This window comes from Periplaneta americana, chromosome 16 (assembly GCF_040183065.1).
Source record: "Periplaneta americana isolate PAMFEO1 chromosome 16, P.americana_PAMFEO1_priV1, whole genome shotgun sequence".
In the NCBI taxonomy this organism is placed as follows: Eukaryota; Metazoa; Arthropoda; class Insecta; order Blattodea; family Blattidae; genus Periplaneta; species Periplaneta americana.
Window position 1 is genome coordinate 60,097,438 of NC_091132.1, and position 22,275 is coordinate 60,119,712.

Consider the following 22,275-nt stretch of genomic DNA (forward strand, 5'->3'; position numbering starts at 1 on the left):
GGGATTCAAATAATTACTTACTGCTGAAGTTTTTACTGCTGAAAAAAAAAAATTGACATAATGTGTGGTTTGTAATTTTCCGATTTTAAATCTGTGGATTCCCCACTTTATTTTTACAACACATTTACGTCCACAACTATGGAGTAACTGTTAGCGCGTCTGACCGCGAAACCAGGTGGCCCGGGTTCGATTCCCGGTCGGAGCAAGTTACCTGGTTGAGGTTTTTTCCGGGGTTTTCCCTGAACCCAATATGAGCAAATGCTGGGTAACTTTCGGTTCTGGATCCCGGACTCATTTCACCGGCATTATCACCTTCACCTCATTCAGACGCTAAATAACCTAAGCTGGAGTTATAATTTCTTGTCTGGGAATGGGATCTTGTCCCACAAACCTGAGGCAGATGGCCCTCGTGTAAGCATCGAATTCTCTAATTCCACCCCAATGGTCACCCGACGAATTTTTAAAATAATCGGAGGTATAGGGCATACATTGTGCCGATGTGAACCTAACAATAAGTGCGTAAATTCGTCCCGGATTCGGCCGTCAAAACGTAAGCTAAGCCATCGCGTCTTGGAGTATCGGAAATATACAGAGTCAGCCGTAGATAATGTCATTAATTTCAAGGGGTTAATCTTTGAAAAAGTTCAAACAAAAAAACTTAAATACAATTTTGCTCGTTTTTACTTCCAGTAATTTCATCACTATACAATTTTGTTATTCTATGTTTAATTTGTAATTCAGTAAATATAAAAAATATTCTTTGTTTTTCTATGACTATTACACTCTTACTACGTCATACTACTTTTGACCAATAAAACGGTACGAAAGGACGTATTTCAACCAATCATGGCTGCTTATCGCACAATTTTATCGCGTCCCTAGCATTTGTTTAATTTTATCGCGTCCCTAGCATCAACAAAGCCTTCTTGACTAGTAACATTGCCATCGTGTATAGATCGAGAACTTCTCGACGAGAAGGCATTGCTAGTAATCATAACTCACTACTGCCATCTAGCATGTATCTAGCGTAATATTTTTAATGTTGAGATGGTACAATAATACATTTGAAGACAGTTGTATTTTCGTAAGTCAATTAATATTTTATTGTATTGGAGTACTTCGTTACTTCTAATCTTTATATACTTTCTTCTAATCGTGTAATAGTCAATTAAATCCCACTCGAGTTTTTATTTTCTCTAGATAAAATCAAAACGTCTAGTGAGATTACTGTTGATAAATTATCTAGCTCTAATTAGTCAGGTAATCTTTTCGTACTTTGATTTTTATTGTAATTGTAATTGTAAATTTAATACTAATTGTAATTTTATTCTTCATATTATGGTTGGAATCTCCTGGTAGAGGGGCCTTATCTCTATCAGATTAAATAAATAAATACTAATACTACTTCCTTTTCGAGATAAAAAAAAATTGTTTTATATTAAATATTTCATAGCGTGTTTTGGGAAAGCCATCGATTTAATTCCCAATATACTCAGTCAATTTAAAAGAGACCAGTATATGATAAATGATTGAAAGAATTCTAGTTTTGTCCTTTAAATGTACAGAAATTTGATCCGAACAAATGTAACATTGTAAAATTCCTTTTTTACTTGGTTATTTAACGACGAGATTATTTAGCTTCGATGGGATTGGTGATAACGAGGATGAAGCCCAGGATTCGCCATAGATTACCTGACATTTACCCTACGATTGGGGAAAACCTCGGAAAAAACCGAACCAGATAATCAGCCCAAGTGGGATTTGAACCCGCGACCGAGCGCAACTCCGGATCTGTAGGCAAGCATCTTACCCGACTGAGCTACGCCGGTGACTAAAATTCCTTTTTAGAACGAAAAGTTATATTTGTTTGGATTAAATTTCTACATGTTTAAAGGACAAATTCTTTCGATCATTTATTATCATAATCAGGCTTCGGCCTAGGGACTCAGAGTGACAAGTATGAGGTTTAGAGTACACGGAGTATAAATGACGTCATGAACCCGTGTGGAAGGGTGACTGCAACAGCACAGGTGGGTCCGTAATGTGCATACCGTTGTGTGTAGGCCTATTGCTGCTTGGCTGCGGTACGTGTAACAGGCTTCGGCGTAGGGACACCTGATTGAAAGTTACAACTCACGTTAATACTTTAATGGTAGACATTTATTATCTACATAGGAATGTACTGTATATACTGCATCTGTACAGAGTGAAATATATTTTGTGCCATACTGTGACGGACTGTTTACATGTTGAGACACGAAGTAACGGCGCGCTCCATCTCCCACTCCACTCGACCAACACAACACTATCGCCCGTGCGTTCTGAACTTCATGCATTTCTGTGCCCAGGACCGAAGCCTGATCATAATACACTATTCTCTTAAATTGGTTGATCATATTCAGAATTAAATAAATGGCTTCCCAAAACACGCTTTGAGTTTCATAATTTTTTTCCCGAAAAGGAAGAAAAAAAGGAGCAAAATTGAGGAGCGTTTTTGCAAAAGTCGATAGATGCAGAAATCAAGATTTTACAGAAATTACACTAAGTGACAGGATCTATCGAGTTTTGAAAAAAACCTGAAAGGTTTGGTAGTCTCTACATACGGTATGAATCAAGTTTTGGTAAATCTGATTTCATAGATCGATTCCGGAGGTAGAAAATATACGATATCCATATGTAACTCACTTTCGAAAAATTCTGCATCTATCGACTTTTGCAAAAACGCTCCTCAATTATACAGGGTGTTTAAAAAATACGGGGCATAATTTCAGGTATGTATTTCCCACATGTAGACAATCAAAATAGTTCATTACAACATGTGTCCGGAAATGCTTTATTTCCGAGTTATGGCATTCACAACATTGAAATTCACCGGAACGTTTTTCTTTCCGCAGGTCGTTGCCGTCAAAGGAGACATTAAGAGGGCACTCTGACAGTTCATTCCGAGGCGAAGGTTACATTCAGTGTTGTGTAGGCGTTAGACTGTGCGACATGTATTCAAATCAAGAGCTGGCAGAGATACACTTCATGTACGGTAAGGCGGACGGCAATGCTGCGCTGGCTCGTCGTTTGTACCAGGAGAGGTACCCACAGCGAAAATGTCCAGATCGGAAGACATTTGTACGTCTCCATTACCGTCTGTGCGAGTATGGAAAATTTAGCTCTCCTGGTTTGGGAAGGGGACGACCAAGATCTACAACTCCAGAAGTACAGGAGGAGATTCTGGAGGCTGTGAACATGACTCCTTCTATCAGCACACGAAGGGTAGCGTTGCAAGTCAATGTTCCTCATACGACTGTCTGGAGACTGTTGAAAGAGTATCAATTGTATCCTTATCATTTGCAACGTGTACAGGCCCTGTCACCAGCAGATTACCCTGCACGAGTTAGGTTCTGTCAGTGGTTCTTGCAGCGGTGTGGTGTAAATCCGAACTTTCCTGCCTTAGTATTATTTACAGATGAAGCACAGTTCACACGAGATGGCATAACAAATTTCCACAATCAGCATGTATGGGCGTATGAAAACCCACGTGCAACTGTTCCATCTCATCACCAGGTGCGGTTCTCCCTCAACATGTGGGCCGGTATCATTGGTGATCGATTAGTTGGACCCCATGTACTTGTAAACAGACTTACGGGGCAGGCGTACACAAACTTCCTGGAAAACACCATACCTCATGTTTTAGAAGACACTCCACTGATCAATCGTCAACACATTCACTTCTTGCATGATGGTGCTCCTGCACACTTCAGTCGTACGGCTCGCCGGTACTTGGATCGAAGGTTTCCTGATCGATGGATAGGTAGAGGTGGCCCAATTGCTTGGCCTCCACGCTCACCTGATCTGAACCCTATCGATTTCTACTTGTGGGGCCATTTAAAATAATTGGTTTATTCGTCCCCGGTGCCTGATTTGGAATCCCTTCAGAATCGAATTGTGGCATGTTCTGAGGACATACGCAATACTCCTGGAGTTTGGGATCGTGTTCGCATGCCAATGAGACATCGATGTGAGGTCTGTATTCAAGCAGGAGGTGGACATTTTGAACATCTTCTGTAATGACAACGACCTGCGGAAAGAAAAACGTTCCGGTGAATTTCAATGTTGTGAAGGCCATAACTCGGAAATGAAGCATTTCCGGACACATGTTGTAGTGAACTATTTTGATTGTCTACATGTGGGAAATACATACCTGAAATTATGCCCCGTATTTTTTAAACACCCTGTATATTGAACTTTTTCCCTTTGAAATATCTCAAAGAATAACCCCCTGAAATTAATTACATTATTTACGGTTCAACCTGTATATGAGTTCAATTTTTTCGGTGTTCGACTATCCAGTCCATGGAGTTTTAAATACGGTACTACATGCTGTACATCTTTCACTCGGTGTTTAAGTAACCCCAATAAGAGCTGCAACTAGGCAGTGTTAGGTCACAACATTAAAGGTTATCTTGTTATCTCATACTACTCTTAGATTGCAAAAGTCGGTCAATCCGTATTGAAACTCTGTTGAGCAATGCTTCATATCTTCAGTCTATTTGTCACTACAAGAAAGCTGTGTTATTTACGCTGTAAACGCGAAGAATAATGAATTAATGCATATGCCTACATAATCACTCTGAAGTTGCAATCTCATGTGGACTCTGAGATTTGTTTGATAAGAACTGAACACCTAACAGGTGAAAAACTGTGTTGAAGTAGGAAAGGCACTTTCTGACGATTTCGTCTGTAGCTTGCCGTCAGATTTCAATATGGGTTCGAAAAAACCAGAATATGAAGATCTGAGAACCGAGCAATTAAAATCGACTTTCAACCCTTTGGAATTTAATTCTCTTCTGGGTGACGGATCTGAGACAAATGAAGCAAGAAAACAGCAGCGTAAGTGCAAAAATTGTTCTACAATGTGGATAATAAGACTAACTTACTATTCATGTGTGTCGTGTTCTTGTACTTTAAATGTCAACTTGGGTTTCATTAATGTTTTTCGTGTTCTTTGTGACTTTTTGGAGAATGATTTCTACTTTTCCATAGCTAATCTGTGGCCGGGAGGAAAAAAGTCTTATGTCAGTTTTTTTTTGTGAAAATGAGATTTTTATATATTCTGTAAGCGGAAACAATTCTCTACAATCTGGTAAAACGGTTAAAGTCAAATAAGACTCCTGACTGGATTTATAGAGCGTTATCAAGTGTCCTTAGTACTTTTTGAATCGAGCATACACAGAATAAAGGACTTAAGAGTATTTAATATTTTATTCCTTACAAACCATCACATGTTTACTTTCCATGCTTTTCTATTAAAAAGGTCTAACTTGTATTTTAGCCATTTCATCACATACTGATGCCCTTTCCTTCTAAAACTTTAAGCACAAGGGTAAACAGTCCTATAGCCCATTTTGCATTCCTAATAATTTACATTTCGCATTTATTTTGACATGAAAAAGGTCTTATGTTTAAATAGTCCCTTCTACTCAGTTTGGGTTCTAGTCTTAAAAGGGCTTAAGTGCGCCTATTTTTGGAAATAATCAAGAAAATTGTTAAATGAGCAACATTACCTATTTTAGAAGAAATGTAAACAAATAATATCGACGAAAAATCTCTCAATTAAAAAAAAATCTATAATTGACACCAATTTCAATTTTCTACTGCTCTCCTGAAAAATATAAAAATTTTACTTAAGACCTTTTTCCTCCCTGTCACTTACTGTGAGTTATTGGTAAAATTATACTTTTTCTTTGCTAGGCATTATATTTTTTGACCGTAGACTAGCCCAACAGTTAGATTAGTTTAGGTTTATGCTGCGTGCATAATTAAATCCATATAGGAAAAATATTCTAGTAAACAAACATTTGATGTGCAACGGAGTGAGGTGGTGCATTGAATTTTGTTTACCTGTGCGTTGGTGTACAATCCGGAGAGCATTATGACAGTTTAGATTAGATCAATAAAGTTATCAGGAAAAGTTCTCACCGCTAATTGCTTAATTTATTTCGGAATATGTATGATAAGACTTTCTTGTGTTAAATTCTAACGTACCTAGTTAGAACAAGGTATGTTAGAATTTAACACAAGAAAGTCTTATCATACATATTCCGAAGTTATACAGTGTTAAAAGTTGTGTAATCGAGATGTTTAATTTATATTAATGTTATAGGAAAACAAACGTAACAATGGCGCTGTTTAGGAATCAGTATCAACACAGCCTTCTAAAATTAGACGACTTACGACTTCCGTTTGACAGGCTGTGTCTAATGAGAATATTGTTTGAGGCTATAGATCTAAGTAGGAAGCAAAGAAAGTAATGACTGTTCAGGTGGAAATTATTCTGACAATTTTCATTTGAGAGAATTTTGTGTGAAATGTTTCCTTTTCACATCAACATGTGCAGTACGCTCGTGGTTATTCAGATTGGTATAAGGTTGTGAGAGGGAGGAGGAAGGTAGACTGGCTCGCTTCTACTGTAGTAAAAGTCATTGAAAAATGTGAATACTGCGTTGCAAAATTTCTTCATTTCGAAAATTTAATTATACCTACGCAAATTATCGTATTGGAAAGCATATATATACTTCTTAGAAAAAGTACTCATTTTATGATGGATTATAGGCTACATTGTGCATGATTAGTCAATTACGCAACACGATACTGAGAAATGTTATCTCTACTAACAGCATTCATTACCGTCGAGTCTTGTTAGAGTCTATTTTTAAAACACTGTTATGTCATAAAACTCATAACTATGGTACTGAAACTGTGGATTATGTAGGCCTACTTGGATAATGGATGCAATACTGTAATTCTTCATCCAATGTCAAGGACGTACACATGTTATTGAAGGAGATATTAAATTGACACAGGTAATTAAGTTCTGGAATTAGCATTGCAAGAGAAAAGAAACATTCATAGAAAATATATAGGCCTACTACAAACTCTCCGTCCACTAAATCTCATGGACTCTCCCAGGGAAAGAATGCCTACCCCTTTTGGTGAGAAGCTGCAAGCTACCAAGCTGAATAAAGCGAAAAATATAGTATATTTAATACTATTGTAGAAAGGCATCCATTGCACATCTCGGTGCTATTGGCTGTAACATGAGATTTACCGGGGGTTTCATAATGACATAATCAGCTTTTCTACACGTGGGTTACATAGGCCTACTAATTTTCTATACTACCATAATTTTAAAACAAAAAAATACATAGTAGATAATACTACAATATTTCGTTCAAATCTCACAATACTAGAAGACGCAAATCAACCAGCATTTGTTAGTTTGTTACCATGGTCAGATAACTGTTTTATTTTGTGCGAATTAAGGGGAGAATGGGGGGATTTCCCCCCGTTGGAATGTTATCCCCCTCTAATTAATTCATATTAACATCTTTGCCAGGGATAACTTCTATCCCCCCTCACAAAATATAACCTAATTATTTTAATACGAGTATACTTTATAAAGTACTGTATAAAGTAAGTAAATAAAATAATATTGATGTATTATCATCACCGGTAAGCTGACAACAATCAATAACTTAGGAATTACATGTCTTATCTATCTTAAGCATGTTCATGGATATTTATTATTATAATTAAGATGCAAGAAGAGCAACTTAGTGCGACCAAACGTTGAGCCGTATCAAATGTGGATAATAATAATAATAATAATAATAATAATAATAATAATAATAATAATAATTTTATATATTGTATTCTGTATCTAGGATTCTATCTCCCCTCATCAGAAATCTTAATTCGCACCCTGTTTGTAATTGTTGCTTTTGTTTCAAATTTGTTTGAAGATTGAGAAAAATATCGCAAATTATAGAGTAGTATGGATATTTATGGAAGTGAAGAAGATTTAATGGAATCTCCACCCCGTATCACTGAAGAAACGGAAAGTGCGAGAAACCAGTTGCTTCCTGAAAGATATAGACAACGATTATAGAAAATGTTAAGTTGACCTATTTCCTAGAAAATTAGAAATTAATAAGTCTTCAACTTTATGATCTATTTATTCGATGTTAAAACGTTCGCTAAATATGAGTCATAATGTTGATATATCGTCGCTGCGCATCCAAAATCTACTATGCGTTCTTAAAAAGATTCTGCAGGGGAAAGAATAATGCATTGTCACTTTTAATTCCCTTGATATTCAAAGCTACTTTCGGCATAATTTCAATCATTGCAATACAGATGATGAAATTATACCAAAACTGCTATGAGTCAATGAACAAAACGGTTAGGCTAGTTGTTAAATCAAGTATCAAAAACAATGGAAAACTATGATTGGTTGTATTTCGATCGTACTTGGGGTGGTGCGTTTTATAAACTATGTGAAATGCATTTAAAAATGACTTCGACGTTCCTCAAAAATCAGGCAAGGTATTGATATCAGTGCTCTTTAAAAACTTTATAAAAGCAGGAGACGCATTCGTCTAATAACTAATAACCATTTTCAGACCTACTAAATGTAGGCGATTTATGTAAAAAAAGAATACTTAACGCCGGTTTTATGGGACAATTTTACACAGAAGGTTAGTTCATATTCACCATGTTTTACATAACAATATTAACAGTTTTAAGTTAAGGCCTATATTAACATTTAGTAGTACTTAAAGCAAATATAAAGGAATAAAAGCACTGTTTCTTTAATTCACTCCATTTTTACATAGACTGTCTCTGTTTTTGTTACGTGATAACTGAATTACTGTTTCTTTACTGTCGATTCCACACCCCCTCCCCCCGTTATACTATAAATCTCCGTGGGAGAAAAGATCGAAACTCAACATTGGCCATGTTAAAAAAAAAAAAAACATCGATCGCGCGTGTAAATATCCGAGAAATTTCTCTTTCCTGTATTTGCTAATGGCCTTCAGTCTTTAGTGCATGCGCCAGCACTATTCTGGATTCAGGAAAATTGTTTTTAAGCATTTGAGAAATAAGGTTAATAATTCTCAGTACTTCCCAGAACGCTGTCCGATGAGTTTCGGTTCACCTAAAGCATTGGTCCTAAGATGGGACATACCATGACATGACATTAGCGCTGTGATTGGAATAACAACTGAATATCACTTAGCATGGGAGGCATATGTATGGTAACAATCAGCGTATTCCGAATCTCACGGGACGGGTGGACAACAATGACGTCAAGCTGCAGCGGAATAGGAACAAAACTGCTGGAAGGATCGATGGCTGTCATGGCGACTGTGTAAGTTGTTATCTGTGCTACGCTAGCAAAATTTTGCGAAATTTCCGTACTGCCATCTCATTCAAAGAAAAGAGATCATAAACAACTTATTTCTTGAACCGGTAGTAATAACTGGTCCGTTGACATGTTCATTCATAAGCCATTAACATAGGCCTATTGTTTTTACGTTGTGCTCATTACAAACAATACAGCAGAACAACCGCCATGACACAACAGTGCGCGATGTCATTCGTCTGCTAATTCCCGCCCTATACAAGAAACAATCAGATTCACTGATGGCGTCTGATGGAGACTGCCACCACCTCTGCAAGTTGATGGCACCGGTGCAACAGCGGTGGAGCATCAATGACGTCATCGGTGGAATTCGGAACACCGTGATGCCATCGGATTGCTCACCGGTGAGATTTGGAATACGCTCAATGGCTTAGTTGGCAATGTTATAATAGCGCTCCTTTCCCAAGAGGGAGTGTTCAATCTCTCTCTTAACCTTTTCTTTTAGCCTTTAAAATACAAGTTTTATAGTAATGGTTCGTTATATTGTGAAGTGCGAAGAATATACGATAATTAGTCATATTTTTTAATTATTATATGTACTACAGTTCTGCATAAAATATCAAATATATGATATATTATTTTCATTGAACGTTTTGTTAGCAATCTAACGTCAGCTGGTAGCTCGCATCAGCTGATCGCGTGGTTGCTCATATTGGCAACATAGTGCCGTAGTTACAGCTCAGCCGCTTAACTGCCATGTTCCGTCTTTAGAAAAAAAAGATATAGTGATAATTTACAATATAGCAGATTTGCATTTCAAATTCAAACCTTAGCGGGTTCGAATTCCTGTTTGTCACTGCAAAGAAAATGTTGTTATACAGATAAGGCACCTTAAGTTGTTTATGCAGGGGTCAGAATTATACACTTGATAAAGGATTCTAAACTTAGCATTTCGACATGTGGTCAGTGGTCGGAAATGAATATTTCGGACGCCACGAGATCTTGAAAGTGTATGTGAGGGACGTTTCTGTAAGGGTCCCTTCAGACGAGGCCACTTTAGTGGTTGTTAGTGGCGTTCCTTAATAGCCTACATTAATTTTTTGTAGAGAATATTTCAATCTTCCAGTGAACATGGACGTAGGAGGAGATATTGACGGAAAAATGATGAATCCACTTGATTGAATTTCAAAGACTTATCTGAAAATTCCCTCAAAATGAATTACAAACTTTTCTGTTATGGGGATAAAATTATACTAGTGGCCTGTGCAGCAATTGCTGCAAACTAAGTCCATAAAAAGTTCAAATAAAAATTGTTCAGATTTATTTTCAATGATGAATACCAGACATTTTTATAGTTATTTGCTTCCATATTAGTGAAATATACTCCCTCTGAATGTTTTTTTTTTTCCAAATACTTTTCCTTGAACCTATCCGTCTTCAGTTCTTGAGTTTCAATGCGAAATCGCTAGTAACAATGTCAGGATGATCAGTGGGTTTTTCATTTGAGAGTAATGCAGTAGCTATTTCGGGTCATTGCGGATTGTATGTGAAAGTTAAGAAAATGTAAGGTTTGTCATGCTTTGAACAAAAGACTTAGCATCATGGTATAGCTGCTGCATGTTTCGTGAACTACCCTGAAATGTAGAGGACAGAATCACTTTTTCCCACTAAGAGATCTTTCTGAGTTGATCAAGAGACTACGAAATCTTGTAGGCCTCTTATTTTATCAATAAGTAATAACTTTTGATCTTTTCTTATGAATTGTAATTTTTTGCGCTGCTTCCAGACAATACTGATCTATCAAATACTGCTGGATTAATTTGTGTAACAATGAATGTTATTTCGTATATTTTCTGTAATATAGGCTGTTGTGAGGAATTTATTGCTGAGATGTAGAAAATGAGGCGAATGATATGTCAGAGTTGTAGAATCTTATATGCGCCCTAAATAAAATTGTCCATCGTAAATCGTTAGCAGCTTCAGTGTTTCATTTGTTGCTGGTTGCGGGAAATAAACTTACTCATCACGGTAGCAAGAAGTGAAATGGCATGCTATTTTCCCTACAACAAAATATGCTTGGCAGCGATCACGAATCTAATCAAATAAACCAAAGAAATATGAAATTAATTTTGATGTAGTTTAAAGACGCAGCTAAAACAGGAAGCATGACTCAATTACTACCAAGGAAAGTTAGAGAATCAGACATATAAATATCTATATCACACTGCCATTACATATATGAAAAGGACCCACACCACTTGATTAATAATTGTAAAAGTATTTCATTTTTAATAACAATATTGTTACCTTACGTAAGTTTTATAGTTTTCAGTAACATAAGTTTATATAGGCCTATAGCCTTTACTCAGTAAATTATAGAAATGAAGATTTAATATAAAATATTCTTTCTCTGCGTCTACTTACATAAAGCCCCAAAAGGTTTCACTTTCATATATCAGTATAGCATTATGTGTTGCATTAACTAAAATAATATTTCATTTTAATGGTAATAATGTCATCAAACGTTCTTAACTTTGTAGTTCTTAATATCCGATACACAGCTGTACTCGGAAAACTACAGACCAGAGAATCAGACCTGTAAATTATTTGTTATACGTTATCAAAAAATTGCACAAATGAAGATCGACATATTGGCATTATGATGGGAAAGAATCTGAACCATCTGAACTCTATGTCAGCAATCCTGTAGGTCATGGCCTTCGTGTAATAGCCTATTGTTTATTGAAACTCGAAAAATCGAAGGAGAATTGGGAGGAAAATTTAAAAGGTACGCAAAACGCGTCCTTGCAAGGGGTTGGGGGTTGTACAAAACTAAATATGTGAGCTCCAAGCCTGTTGGCCACTAGTCTCACTCCGGGTTACGCTGCTCCTCTGAAGGAGCTCTAGAAAATTTTGAAGGGGAAGCCGAAATTGGACGTAACCTCTTAGGTACCACATACGCGAGGGGGGCTGAGATTGATCAAGTGATCACGGAACGGGGCGAGGAGGAGTTGGCTGGTGTTTGCCGTTAGGATGGCAAGACGCCGTCATCTGTTGTTCGATGACAAAGCATGTGAAGGCCGTCGGAAGAAGCGCCGTGAAATCTAATCTGCAATTTGAGAGGTATTGTTTATTGTAGTGTGTGTTTTGTTTTATTCTGAAAAGCAACACGGCCGACTTGATGCTCGCTTCGCTTAAGGAAGCGAACATCAAGTCGGCCGTGAATGCAATTAATTAGTTCTCAAAACTGACGAAAGATGGATTTTGGAAAAAAAGGAAAATGATGTAGGAAAATTGACATTTCACTGAAAACTACTATTTTTCCGAAAAACTTTGGGTTCCAAGCTTCAAAATGAGGGGTCATTTATTAAAATCCGTTCAGCCGTTTTCCCGTAATTTCCATTACCAGTTCAAATTATATATATAAGAAGGTAATAAGCTTCCCATCAATATTATAAGTTACCAATTAATAGCTTTAAATCTAGATTTTATTAGTGGTTATTAAATAACCTTTCTTACTCTGTTGGTGAGTTTTTTTAACACAAAAGTGCATGAAATTGTTTTTAGTGAATTCATTTAATTATATTTAATTACAATTAAGATATTAAGTGTGAAGTGTTTTCATTAATTTTATTGTATTTTATAGTTTCAAAATATTTCGTGCTTTCATGTTTAAATTAATGTTTTCTGTTTCAATTATATTTGTGTTTTTCTTTAATGTTTTTAAGTGTTTTTCAAATGTATTATAGAGAGTGATTCATGGGGATTTACCTCACTTACGTAGCTTATTTCCGAAGAATTCTGAGCAATAAATGTCATATACTTTTGGCAACTTTGCAGACAAGGTACATTCGCGAAGTGATTGACTGATAATATTATAAAATCAAATAGGATGGAAAGTTCAGCTATAATCAATATTTATGGTACCAATTGTTGCTGCCCATCACAATGGGACGGATTGCGATTCTAGCCGGAACACAATCAATTTTCACATGTTCTCATTTTTATGCGTGTCCTATCTCAAGTTGTTGCTAATGAATCACAGAATGCTTATCTATGAGAAAGAAGGTTTGACACTAAACATACGGACGTCACACAGTGATTTTGACGAGGATTCCCCTCCGTAACCAGTTTTATTGCTCAGTCACACTGAAATAGTGTAAGAAGCAAGCTTGTTTTCTGTGATAGGGGAGTGAAACGTTTTGTGATTCTGAAGTGGAAAATGAAGAACGAGGTTGGTAGATAATTATTATATAAATTTTATGTTCATAATAACTTTGAATTTTTAGAAACGGAATGTTAACTTAAGGGCGGCAAATGCGATTTTTTTTAATTATTTATCAAAGTAAACGTTGACTTATAATAGCAGGGTCACACAGGGTTACATTTATTTTTATGTCAGAATGTAGGTTTCAGTATGCGCTTTAAGACTAACCCAGTTTCATTTGCTCCTACTGACTGCTCTGCATGTGGTTAATTTTTTTCAGACTCGGAACCGCTATCGGTGATTTCACGCCGTGATCTACTGTATTTCCAATACTTCCCAATAAAAGTGGCGATTTAGATTAACTATATAGATAGGCTATGTTTTGAATAAATTATGTATTGAAACATGTGATTCTAATAGTGAGAAGTGCATTCGTAATATTTTGAAAAATATTCAAAGTAATTTTAACAGACTTTGGATGCAGTGCCACCGTAAAAAGAATTATTTTCTTAAAAAAAACCTTGTTCTTGGCAGGTCACAGGCAACAACAAAGATAGTTTTGCAGCTCTCAATTAGGGCTTCTTATTGACAAGTCAAAATCTGGTGGCCCTGGGCTATCAAATGATGGCAATACTGCACGTCGGTTATTTGAAAACCCACAAATTACAGCCTATGTTATGGGCATTAGAAAGACCTCATTCACAGATTTTCTGTAATTTTATGCACCATTTCATGTGAATCGATATATAATGAGGCGTTTAAGAAGTATATCAATGATACAGCCCATTTATATGTACAATTATATCCATGGCAATGCCGTTCAGTGTGAATAAAATACTGATACATGGAGGAAAAATTGCAGAAACTGCGACACTTCCTATTGGGAAGTTATCTAAAGATGCTCAAGAGACAAGACACAAAGATTTACGAAAGTACAGGTTAGATCACGCTTGTTCTCGTGAGGGAAACTTAGATGATGTCCTACACATGTTGTATCTTCTGATCCCATCATATCCCAGATCAATCGACATCCAAGTCCAAGAAAATCAAAACTGTAAGTTGAGATAATTAAATTGCTAGAAGTACCAGTTGCGAGTGCCAACAACAGCACTGCTTAACTGCAACCCCAAGATGAGAACTAGCGGGTCCGACACTTCTGGAGATACAACAGACGCTTCAGATTTGTAAACATGAGTAATAAAATTTACTACATATTACTTTCCTCTTCATAGTAATGTGTGAAATAATTTCTGTTTACTTTAATTTTTATTCGTATTAGTTGTATGCAATTTCTATTATTGTATGATTTTTTTAACTAATATACTACAATAATAATTCTCATAAAAATATTTCATCAAATGTCATAATAATCTACCTTCATCTTGCTATTTTCAACGATTCAAAAGGAATTTATCAATATTAGATTTTGTTCCGGCTAGAATCGCAATCCGTTCCACTGTGCCATAGTGCCATTATACAATGTTTATGAACCTTGATAGATTTTTTTAATTTTAGTTGGTTATTTAACGACGCTGTATCAACTACTAGGTTATTTAGCGTCGATGAGATTGGTGATAGCGAGATGATATTTGGCGAGATGAGGCCGAGGATTCGCCATAGATTACCTTGCATTCACATTACGGTTGGGGAAAACCTCGGAAAAAACCCGACCAGGTAATCAGCCCAAGCGGGGATTGAACTCGCGCCCGAACGCAACTTCAGACCGGCAGGCGAGCGCCTTAACCGACTGAGCCACGCCGGTGGCTACCTTGATAGATATTGGTATAATAATGATATGAATATGGAAAGAATCTCATCTATAAATAATAATTATTCTACTAATTTTAGCTGTTCTTACATAGGCCTATACTTAAACATGTTTGTGGGTATTGATGTAGAAATTCGTTAAGCACAAATAGCGACAATAAGCGCATTGCATGAAAGATGCATATCTGCAGTTGGGAGTTGAGCAACTTGAATCTTCAGAGTCCCAGATAACATTGCCAAGAGCTTCAAATGCATCACATTCAACTGGAAAAGCAGCATTGCATGAAAGATGCATATCTGCAGTTGGGAGTTGAGCAACTTGAATCTTCAGTGTCCCAGATAACATTGCCAAGAGCTTCAAATGCATCACATTCAACTGGAAAAGCAGCATTGCATGAAAGATGCATATCTACAGTTGGGAGTTGAACAACTTGAATCTTCAGTGTCCCAGATAACATTGCCAAGAGCTTCAAATGCATCACATTCAACTGGAAAAGCAGCAATGCATGAAAGATGTATATCTGCAGTTGGGAGTTGAGCAACTTGAATCTTCAGTGTCCCAGATAACATTGCCAAGAGCTTCAAATGCATCACATTCAACTGGAAAAGCAGCATTGCATGAAAGATGCATATCTACAGTTGGGAGTTGAGCAACTTGAATCTTCAGTGTCCCGGATAACATTGCCAAGAGCTTCAAATGCGTCACATTCAACTAGAAAAGCAGCTTTCTTCCAAGCATGCTTAATCATATTAGTGAATATGGGGGATAAACACATACAAATAACAACCACTCCACCTGGTGCAACTCCTTTGTTCAACCATTGGATGTATACTTTTTTCGTCAATGGAAGAAGTTCACCAAACATTTTTGTGAGAAAGTTTTACTCAACAACATTGATATTGACCTCCAGAGCAGTAAAGCTATCATCAACCTACATGCACTTACCCATAATCAGTTCAGTGCCCCCATGTTCACTAACATGATTAAGTATGCATGGAAGAAAGCTACTTTTCCAGTTGAATGTGATGCATTTGAAGCTCCTGCCAATGTTATCTGGAACACTGAAAATTCGAGTTGCTCAACTCCCAACTGCAATTACCCATAATCAGTTCAGTGCCCCCATGTTCACTAACATGATTAAGTATGCATGGAAGAAAGCTACTTTTCCAGTTGAATGTGATGCATTTGAAGCTCCTGCCAATGTTATCTGGAACACTGAAGATTCGAGTTGCTCAACTCCCAACTGCAGAATGAATCATTCATCCAATGTGCTTATTGTCATTTATATTAAAATTATGCTTAACAGTAGTGGGTAGTGATGCCTGTGCGATTAAAAAATTTCAGTACAAAAGTTTAGTTCAATATTTCTAGGCTTTTAGTGCTCAGATTGGAATAAAAATGTCCATGCTTATACAATCAATCATTCTGAATTCAGTGGTATAAAAGACAACTAATTAGTTTCGTATCCAAATGCAAAATAAAGGCCCTAACTGATACTCTGTTTTCCCACTTTGCTAAGTGTACCTCATTCTTCAGGTGCACATTACTTGTTACAATCTTCACTCATATACTTTGTATTTTTTAAAGTTATCTAGTAATGTATATTGTAAATTCCAAAGCAAAATTTAATTAAATATTTCACCCCTAATGAAACAGAAAAAATATTGAACTTTGTTTAATATTTTTTGCAATTTTTAAAAATGCATATCTATTTTTTTTCTCGTGTTATGTGTGTGATATTCTTAAACCCGTAAGTCTACTATGTAGAATATAGGCTGCAGAAAATCTGTAAAAATTTCATGTAAATTGATTCAATAGTTTCATAAAAAAAATGCACTTACGTTTGAAAAATATCAGCTTATAGAAAATTGCATTTGAAAAAGGATGTATGAATTACATTGCACCGCCAAATTTAAAAAGGTCATTTAAAAGGCTTATCTGCAGAAATACCCCCACAATATTTTTACTATTTTAAAGAACAATTTTTGTACTTTTTAACACAAAATAAAAAGTCAAATTTTTTACTTCTAATCACTACCTGGTTCCCTTAGCGGATTTCTACATCATCACCCACAAACATGTTTAAGTATATGTAAGAACAGCTAAAATTAGTATAAAAATCATTATTTATAGATAAGTTTCCTTCTATATTAATTGTTATACTAATATCTATCTAGGCTTATATACACTGTATAATTACTACTATGGACAGCTACAATTATTGGTATCATGAACATTGATTACAGCTGAACTTCCCATCCTACTTGATTTATACCATTATTAGTCAGGCACTTCATGAATGTACCTTGTAAGACGGAGAAAGAATAGACGTAAAAATAGAAGAGTCTCGGTTAATTCATTAGTTTAGGAAAGATTGAATCGAGAACTATTCGATACCTTGTTTGATGATTTACATCAGGACAATAAAAACTATGAATTTAAAATTACGTAAATGAGGGACAATATGGCATAAAAATAATGTTGTTTAATATTTAAGAATTCAAATTAAATGTAGTAAGCAGTAAACATTAAATCATTCATAACACGTAATTCAATCAATAGGCTATACTACAATAGGTGTCTGTAGTGAGTGTAATGGTAAAGTCAAAGGCCGTGGTGCAATCGAACCCAGTTCGAACCTGAGATCAACTATGTTTTATCTTTGTTAATTTACTTACATTATTTTAGATATGTTATTTTATTTTAACATGATATAAGGAGATTTACTACATAAATAATACATCCATAATTGGTTCCCAGACGCTATGTCCACTGATATTTCGTCTACTGTTTCGTACGTCCTTTGATATTCTGTCCACTATACTTTTTCGTCCTCTGGTGTTTTATGTCCGCTATTATTTCGTCCACAGTTTAAATGTCTATTCTGCTATTTTCTCCTCTGAAAGTTTGGTTCACATTTTATTATATCCTACATTTATCTTTGTTATCTTTATTAAGTTGTCTATTTTATTGTCTCGTCCAGTACACTGCGTCCAATATTCCTGATTGTCCGTTTGCATAAATGGTTTAAGACTAGTTAATTATCTCTATTTTGTAATCTAATGTTTATAAACCAATAACAAAATTGACGTTTCCCTTCTGTGCCCACGTGTCCTTCAAAAACTTGGATCAGATACCGTATGTCAAAAATATATTATATATGAGGTACCGTAATTATTAAAAATATATATCAAGTTAAAGAAGGAAAACTTCTTAGAATGCTATAACCGGGTCCGAAACATTATCACATTATTTATCGAGTTATATGTTAATTCAACCTGTTAAGCTTCAGTAGAAGGTCATTGTTAAGGAAAGGGAGGGATACTACTATCCTAGTTTGAACATATAGGCTATATAAACTGTTCCTATATAGTACTGAAAATTAGTGTTAAGGTGTAAGCTATTCCATCGGTGATTAACGAAATCGATTACTTCTAATGTGAAAAATGATGGGTAGGTTATTTTCGTTTACTAGTGCAGTTAGAATCTATAATAAAATTAACAATTTGTGTTCATAAGTGCTACCCTAATAATTTGTGATCAGTTCAAGTGAATTATCAGATGTTATTTTCTTATGATATAGCCTACCTCAGGTTCTGCTGCGCCATGGACAAATTGTAAAGACGAAGAAGATTAGCAGTCAAAACGGAAATTACCAATAACATCTAGCGCCTGTTTCACCAAATAATGGATTATTAATTTAGAAGTGATTTTTCTGTGACGAAGAAAGAAAGTGTTACACTACATTTGTGTTTTATTCCGTGTTATTACTAAATGCGGAATAATATTATAAAAGTATAGGCTACAGTATTAGTTGACAAGTTTCGAAAATCTTCCTGCAAGTCTTTATTTGACAAACAAAAGTATTAGTGGGATATTAGCTCTTATTTATTAAATTGGTAACATGTAGTCAAATGACAGTGAAGATGATGTTAATGAACATATTACTTCGGAATGTTAGTATGAAATTAATAATTATTTGCTTCAGTGGTGAAAGGCATTTTACATATCAGCCGTATCCTATAAAAATCTACAAACACAGGCGTGACTCGCGAAAACGAAAATTTAGTTGCTAATAGATACACCCAAGCTAGCAAATTTCTCTCAATATTTTTGCTTTATCGTGATGTCGTAGCAGCAATTGACTATTGTTGGCTGGTTTATGTAGGTCTAATACATTTTTGGACGGTACTTACTCCCTCTTTTTTCCACTCAGAAGGTCTTAATTAACCTTTAAGTAGGTATGTGGGGTGGCCACAACACCCCAGCTATAGGTATCCTACAAACGAAACTCAGCTCGGACTCCTCGCGGCGCGCATGCTATACCTCTCTTACTTCCCTGCAGTAGGCTTGAGAGCATGCTGTAAACAGGAGCACACGTCATTTGCGCGAGGCAGTCACGCCCGCTGGTTTCTGTGCACCGAGATTTCCTTGTTGGATGCCTTTACTAAATCATCAGTGATTCTGAAAATAATGTTGTCTACACTGCTGGTAGGCTTATTACCTTCTTGGAAAGGATCATTGTTGGTGCTGAAACCATTAGGTTAATTTTATTGCCACTTGTTCACTCTCTATGACATTTGAATGACTGGGGTGCTGTTAACATCCTACTGTCTTGTAGTGTTATATTTTTGCTGAAGAGCTATTTTCACAAGCGGATGATTTTTTTTCAAGAGTTGTGATTTTATTCAGAACTTCATTATGTCCAACGAATAGCAAACAAAGATCAGAACATTTCTGAATGAAGTAGGCCTATTATCAAACGATGACGTAATTCCTTGTGGAGAATCAGGCACAATGAAGCAGAGAAATGTAAATTTAGTGATCATGTGACTGAAATTGAACAATCTGACGAAGATGGTAGTGGTGAAAACAATGGCAAGATTAGAAATGAAATATCAAATGATGACGTAATTATTTGTGGGGAATCAGATCTTTGTGAAACAGAGAATTGTGATCATGTGGCTCATAGTGAACAATCTGACGGTGGTGGTGATGGTTGAGAAAATAACACAATGGTTTAGTGTACAACAAATTTTGGTGAAAATAACAAATTTCTAGGTTTTAAAAACAGTTAAAAAGTGATTTTTAATTTTTATCGAATTTTCTTATCGAAGTCCAGATCTTCCTCTAACGAAATTAATAGCATATGTCCCTTAATGCATTAAGTAACGACAATGACTTTATCCAAGACATTTTAACATTCTTATGTCCCTAATAATTGAAGAGTCCACTGCAAGAATGATGGATGTCATTTGGAATACATTTTGCAGGAGAAGCAATTGAAAGTTTGAAATGCTTAGCGCTCAAAGCTTAACTGTGATTTTCCGATCATTACTGGACAATGACTATCAGTGTTAATGCCATATAAGTCTGTATGTACATTCTATATGTCTTAAGCTATGCATTGACAGTCTTGGTTCATTTTCGACAAGAAAGTGACATCCAACATTCTTGCAGTGGACTCTTCAATTATTTTGATTTTTGGGTGCTCTGAACACTTCACATACCTACGTACCTATGTAACTTTTGCCTACTTACCTAATTAAATGTTAAGGATATGCCATAACTTATGCTAATTTTAACTAAAATCTTATATTTATACATTTTATTTTAAGGATATAAGATTTTATTTTATAATGACGGTGCTTAATTTTACATTTTATTTTTACAATAATATTCATCTTTAATTCATTATAAAATTATTGCTATTAATTTCCGGATCCTTAGTTAAGGCTGGACGATTAATTTTTCTTTAAATCTCTCTCTATCTTAAATCTATCAATACATACTCCAGATTTCATTAATATTTCTCTATTTGAAAAAAAAAAAACATAACATTACTCATATGTGCTTGTTAGTTGTTTCGGATGAAGTAGTTTTATGGGCAACTTGATTAAAATCAAGCAATTTAACATCACTGTTAGAAATCGTAGCTACTACTTATATCTATAAATCTCACACATATTTGTTTACTTTACTTGCCTACGTAATGATTTCCTTTAACGTCGCTTGTAATAATTTCGCAATATTTATCAGAGCATTATACTACTTTGTGGAAAAGAATACTAAAAGATAATGTTTTACAAGAATTGAAACTTGTAACTTGTGAAGGGCAGTGCTTTCTTTTTAGAACCTTACCGTCCGCAACTGGGATAGATATCACCTTCCGTCATAGGACCAAGAAGACAGCTGCAGAAGAATCTCTTGGACAATCACTCAACGTTACAACATGCTAGTCATTAAATTAGAGTTTCGCGGTTCAAATCCGTCCTAAGGTGATGGATTACAAAGCGCGTAAAAATGCTTAGCATGGTTTCCTCCTGGAGGGAAGTAAAGCTGGAAAAACACTGTTGCAGATTTACGGTAGATAAAAGAAATCTTTCTTTGATTTGGTAAAATCTGAGTTCTTACACGAACCTGTGTCATAATCTTTATGGAAGGAAATATGAAATGAATGGAAAGGTGCTCTCAAATGAAATGCGTTACTGGAATGAAATTCGCAAACTGGAGGGAAACCCTGGTAGGAAGGACTACATTTTACAGCAGAACTGTTTTCAAGAGAGATGGTCAATACATTGTACATCTCATATTTCGGTATTTATTTCATTCTTTCTGGATGCACGAAGGCCCTTTTCGAAATGTAAAATTTATATAAGTTAACTGCACCTACCTACGAATTATGCCGCAAACAGCCACTGGAAGACACAGTAAACAGTAGGAATTATTTTCACTTCTCCACCAATGGCGTCTATTTGAAATACAAGAGGGTCCTAATTGTTTCAGCTTACTACAAGACGGGGCATCACGCAGTGTGGGAAGTCCTTAACATATGACTCGTGTCACCATGTAGTGTCAACGAACGCATGTAGCACAAATGGCCACCCAGATCGCCTGACCTAACATCTTGTGACATCTTCGTTTTGGGTTATGTAAAAGATAAAGTGTTTGTGCCAGCTATGTGAACATTTTACCCATAGTGAGACCGTGACTTGGAGTCTCTTTTGGTTGTCTGTCGTGTGACTCGCGAATGATGTACAAAATTATTATTGTTACTCTGTAGATTAGTGGAGATTTCAATTTTGAATTCAGTACCACTTAAGT

General features: G+C 35.8%; 1 protein-coding gene across 3 annotated transcripts in view; it reads left to right on the top strand.

The window, feature by feature from the left end:
* Positions 1 to 4,556: 4,556 nt before the first annotated feature.
* LOC138716353 (sialin-like) overlaps positions 4,557 to 22,275 on the top strand; it is a 38,450-nt gene continuing 20,731 nt past the window's right edge. Inside the window, exon 1 of one of the 3 annotated variants that reach the window (XM_069849345.1) lies at positions 4,557 to 4,881. In XM_069849345.1, coding sequence (XP_069705446.1) covers positions 4,755 to 4,881 — 127 coding nt within the window. In that variant the 5' untranslated portion in view covers positions 4,557 to 4,754. Of the gene's footprint in view, positions 4,882 to 13,367; positions 13,431 to 18,506; positions 18,625 to 22,275 lie in introns of those variants that run through there. The other 2 variants (XM_069849347.1, XM_069849346.1) reach the window with 2 other exon arrangements.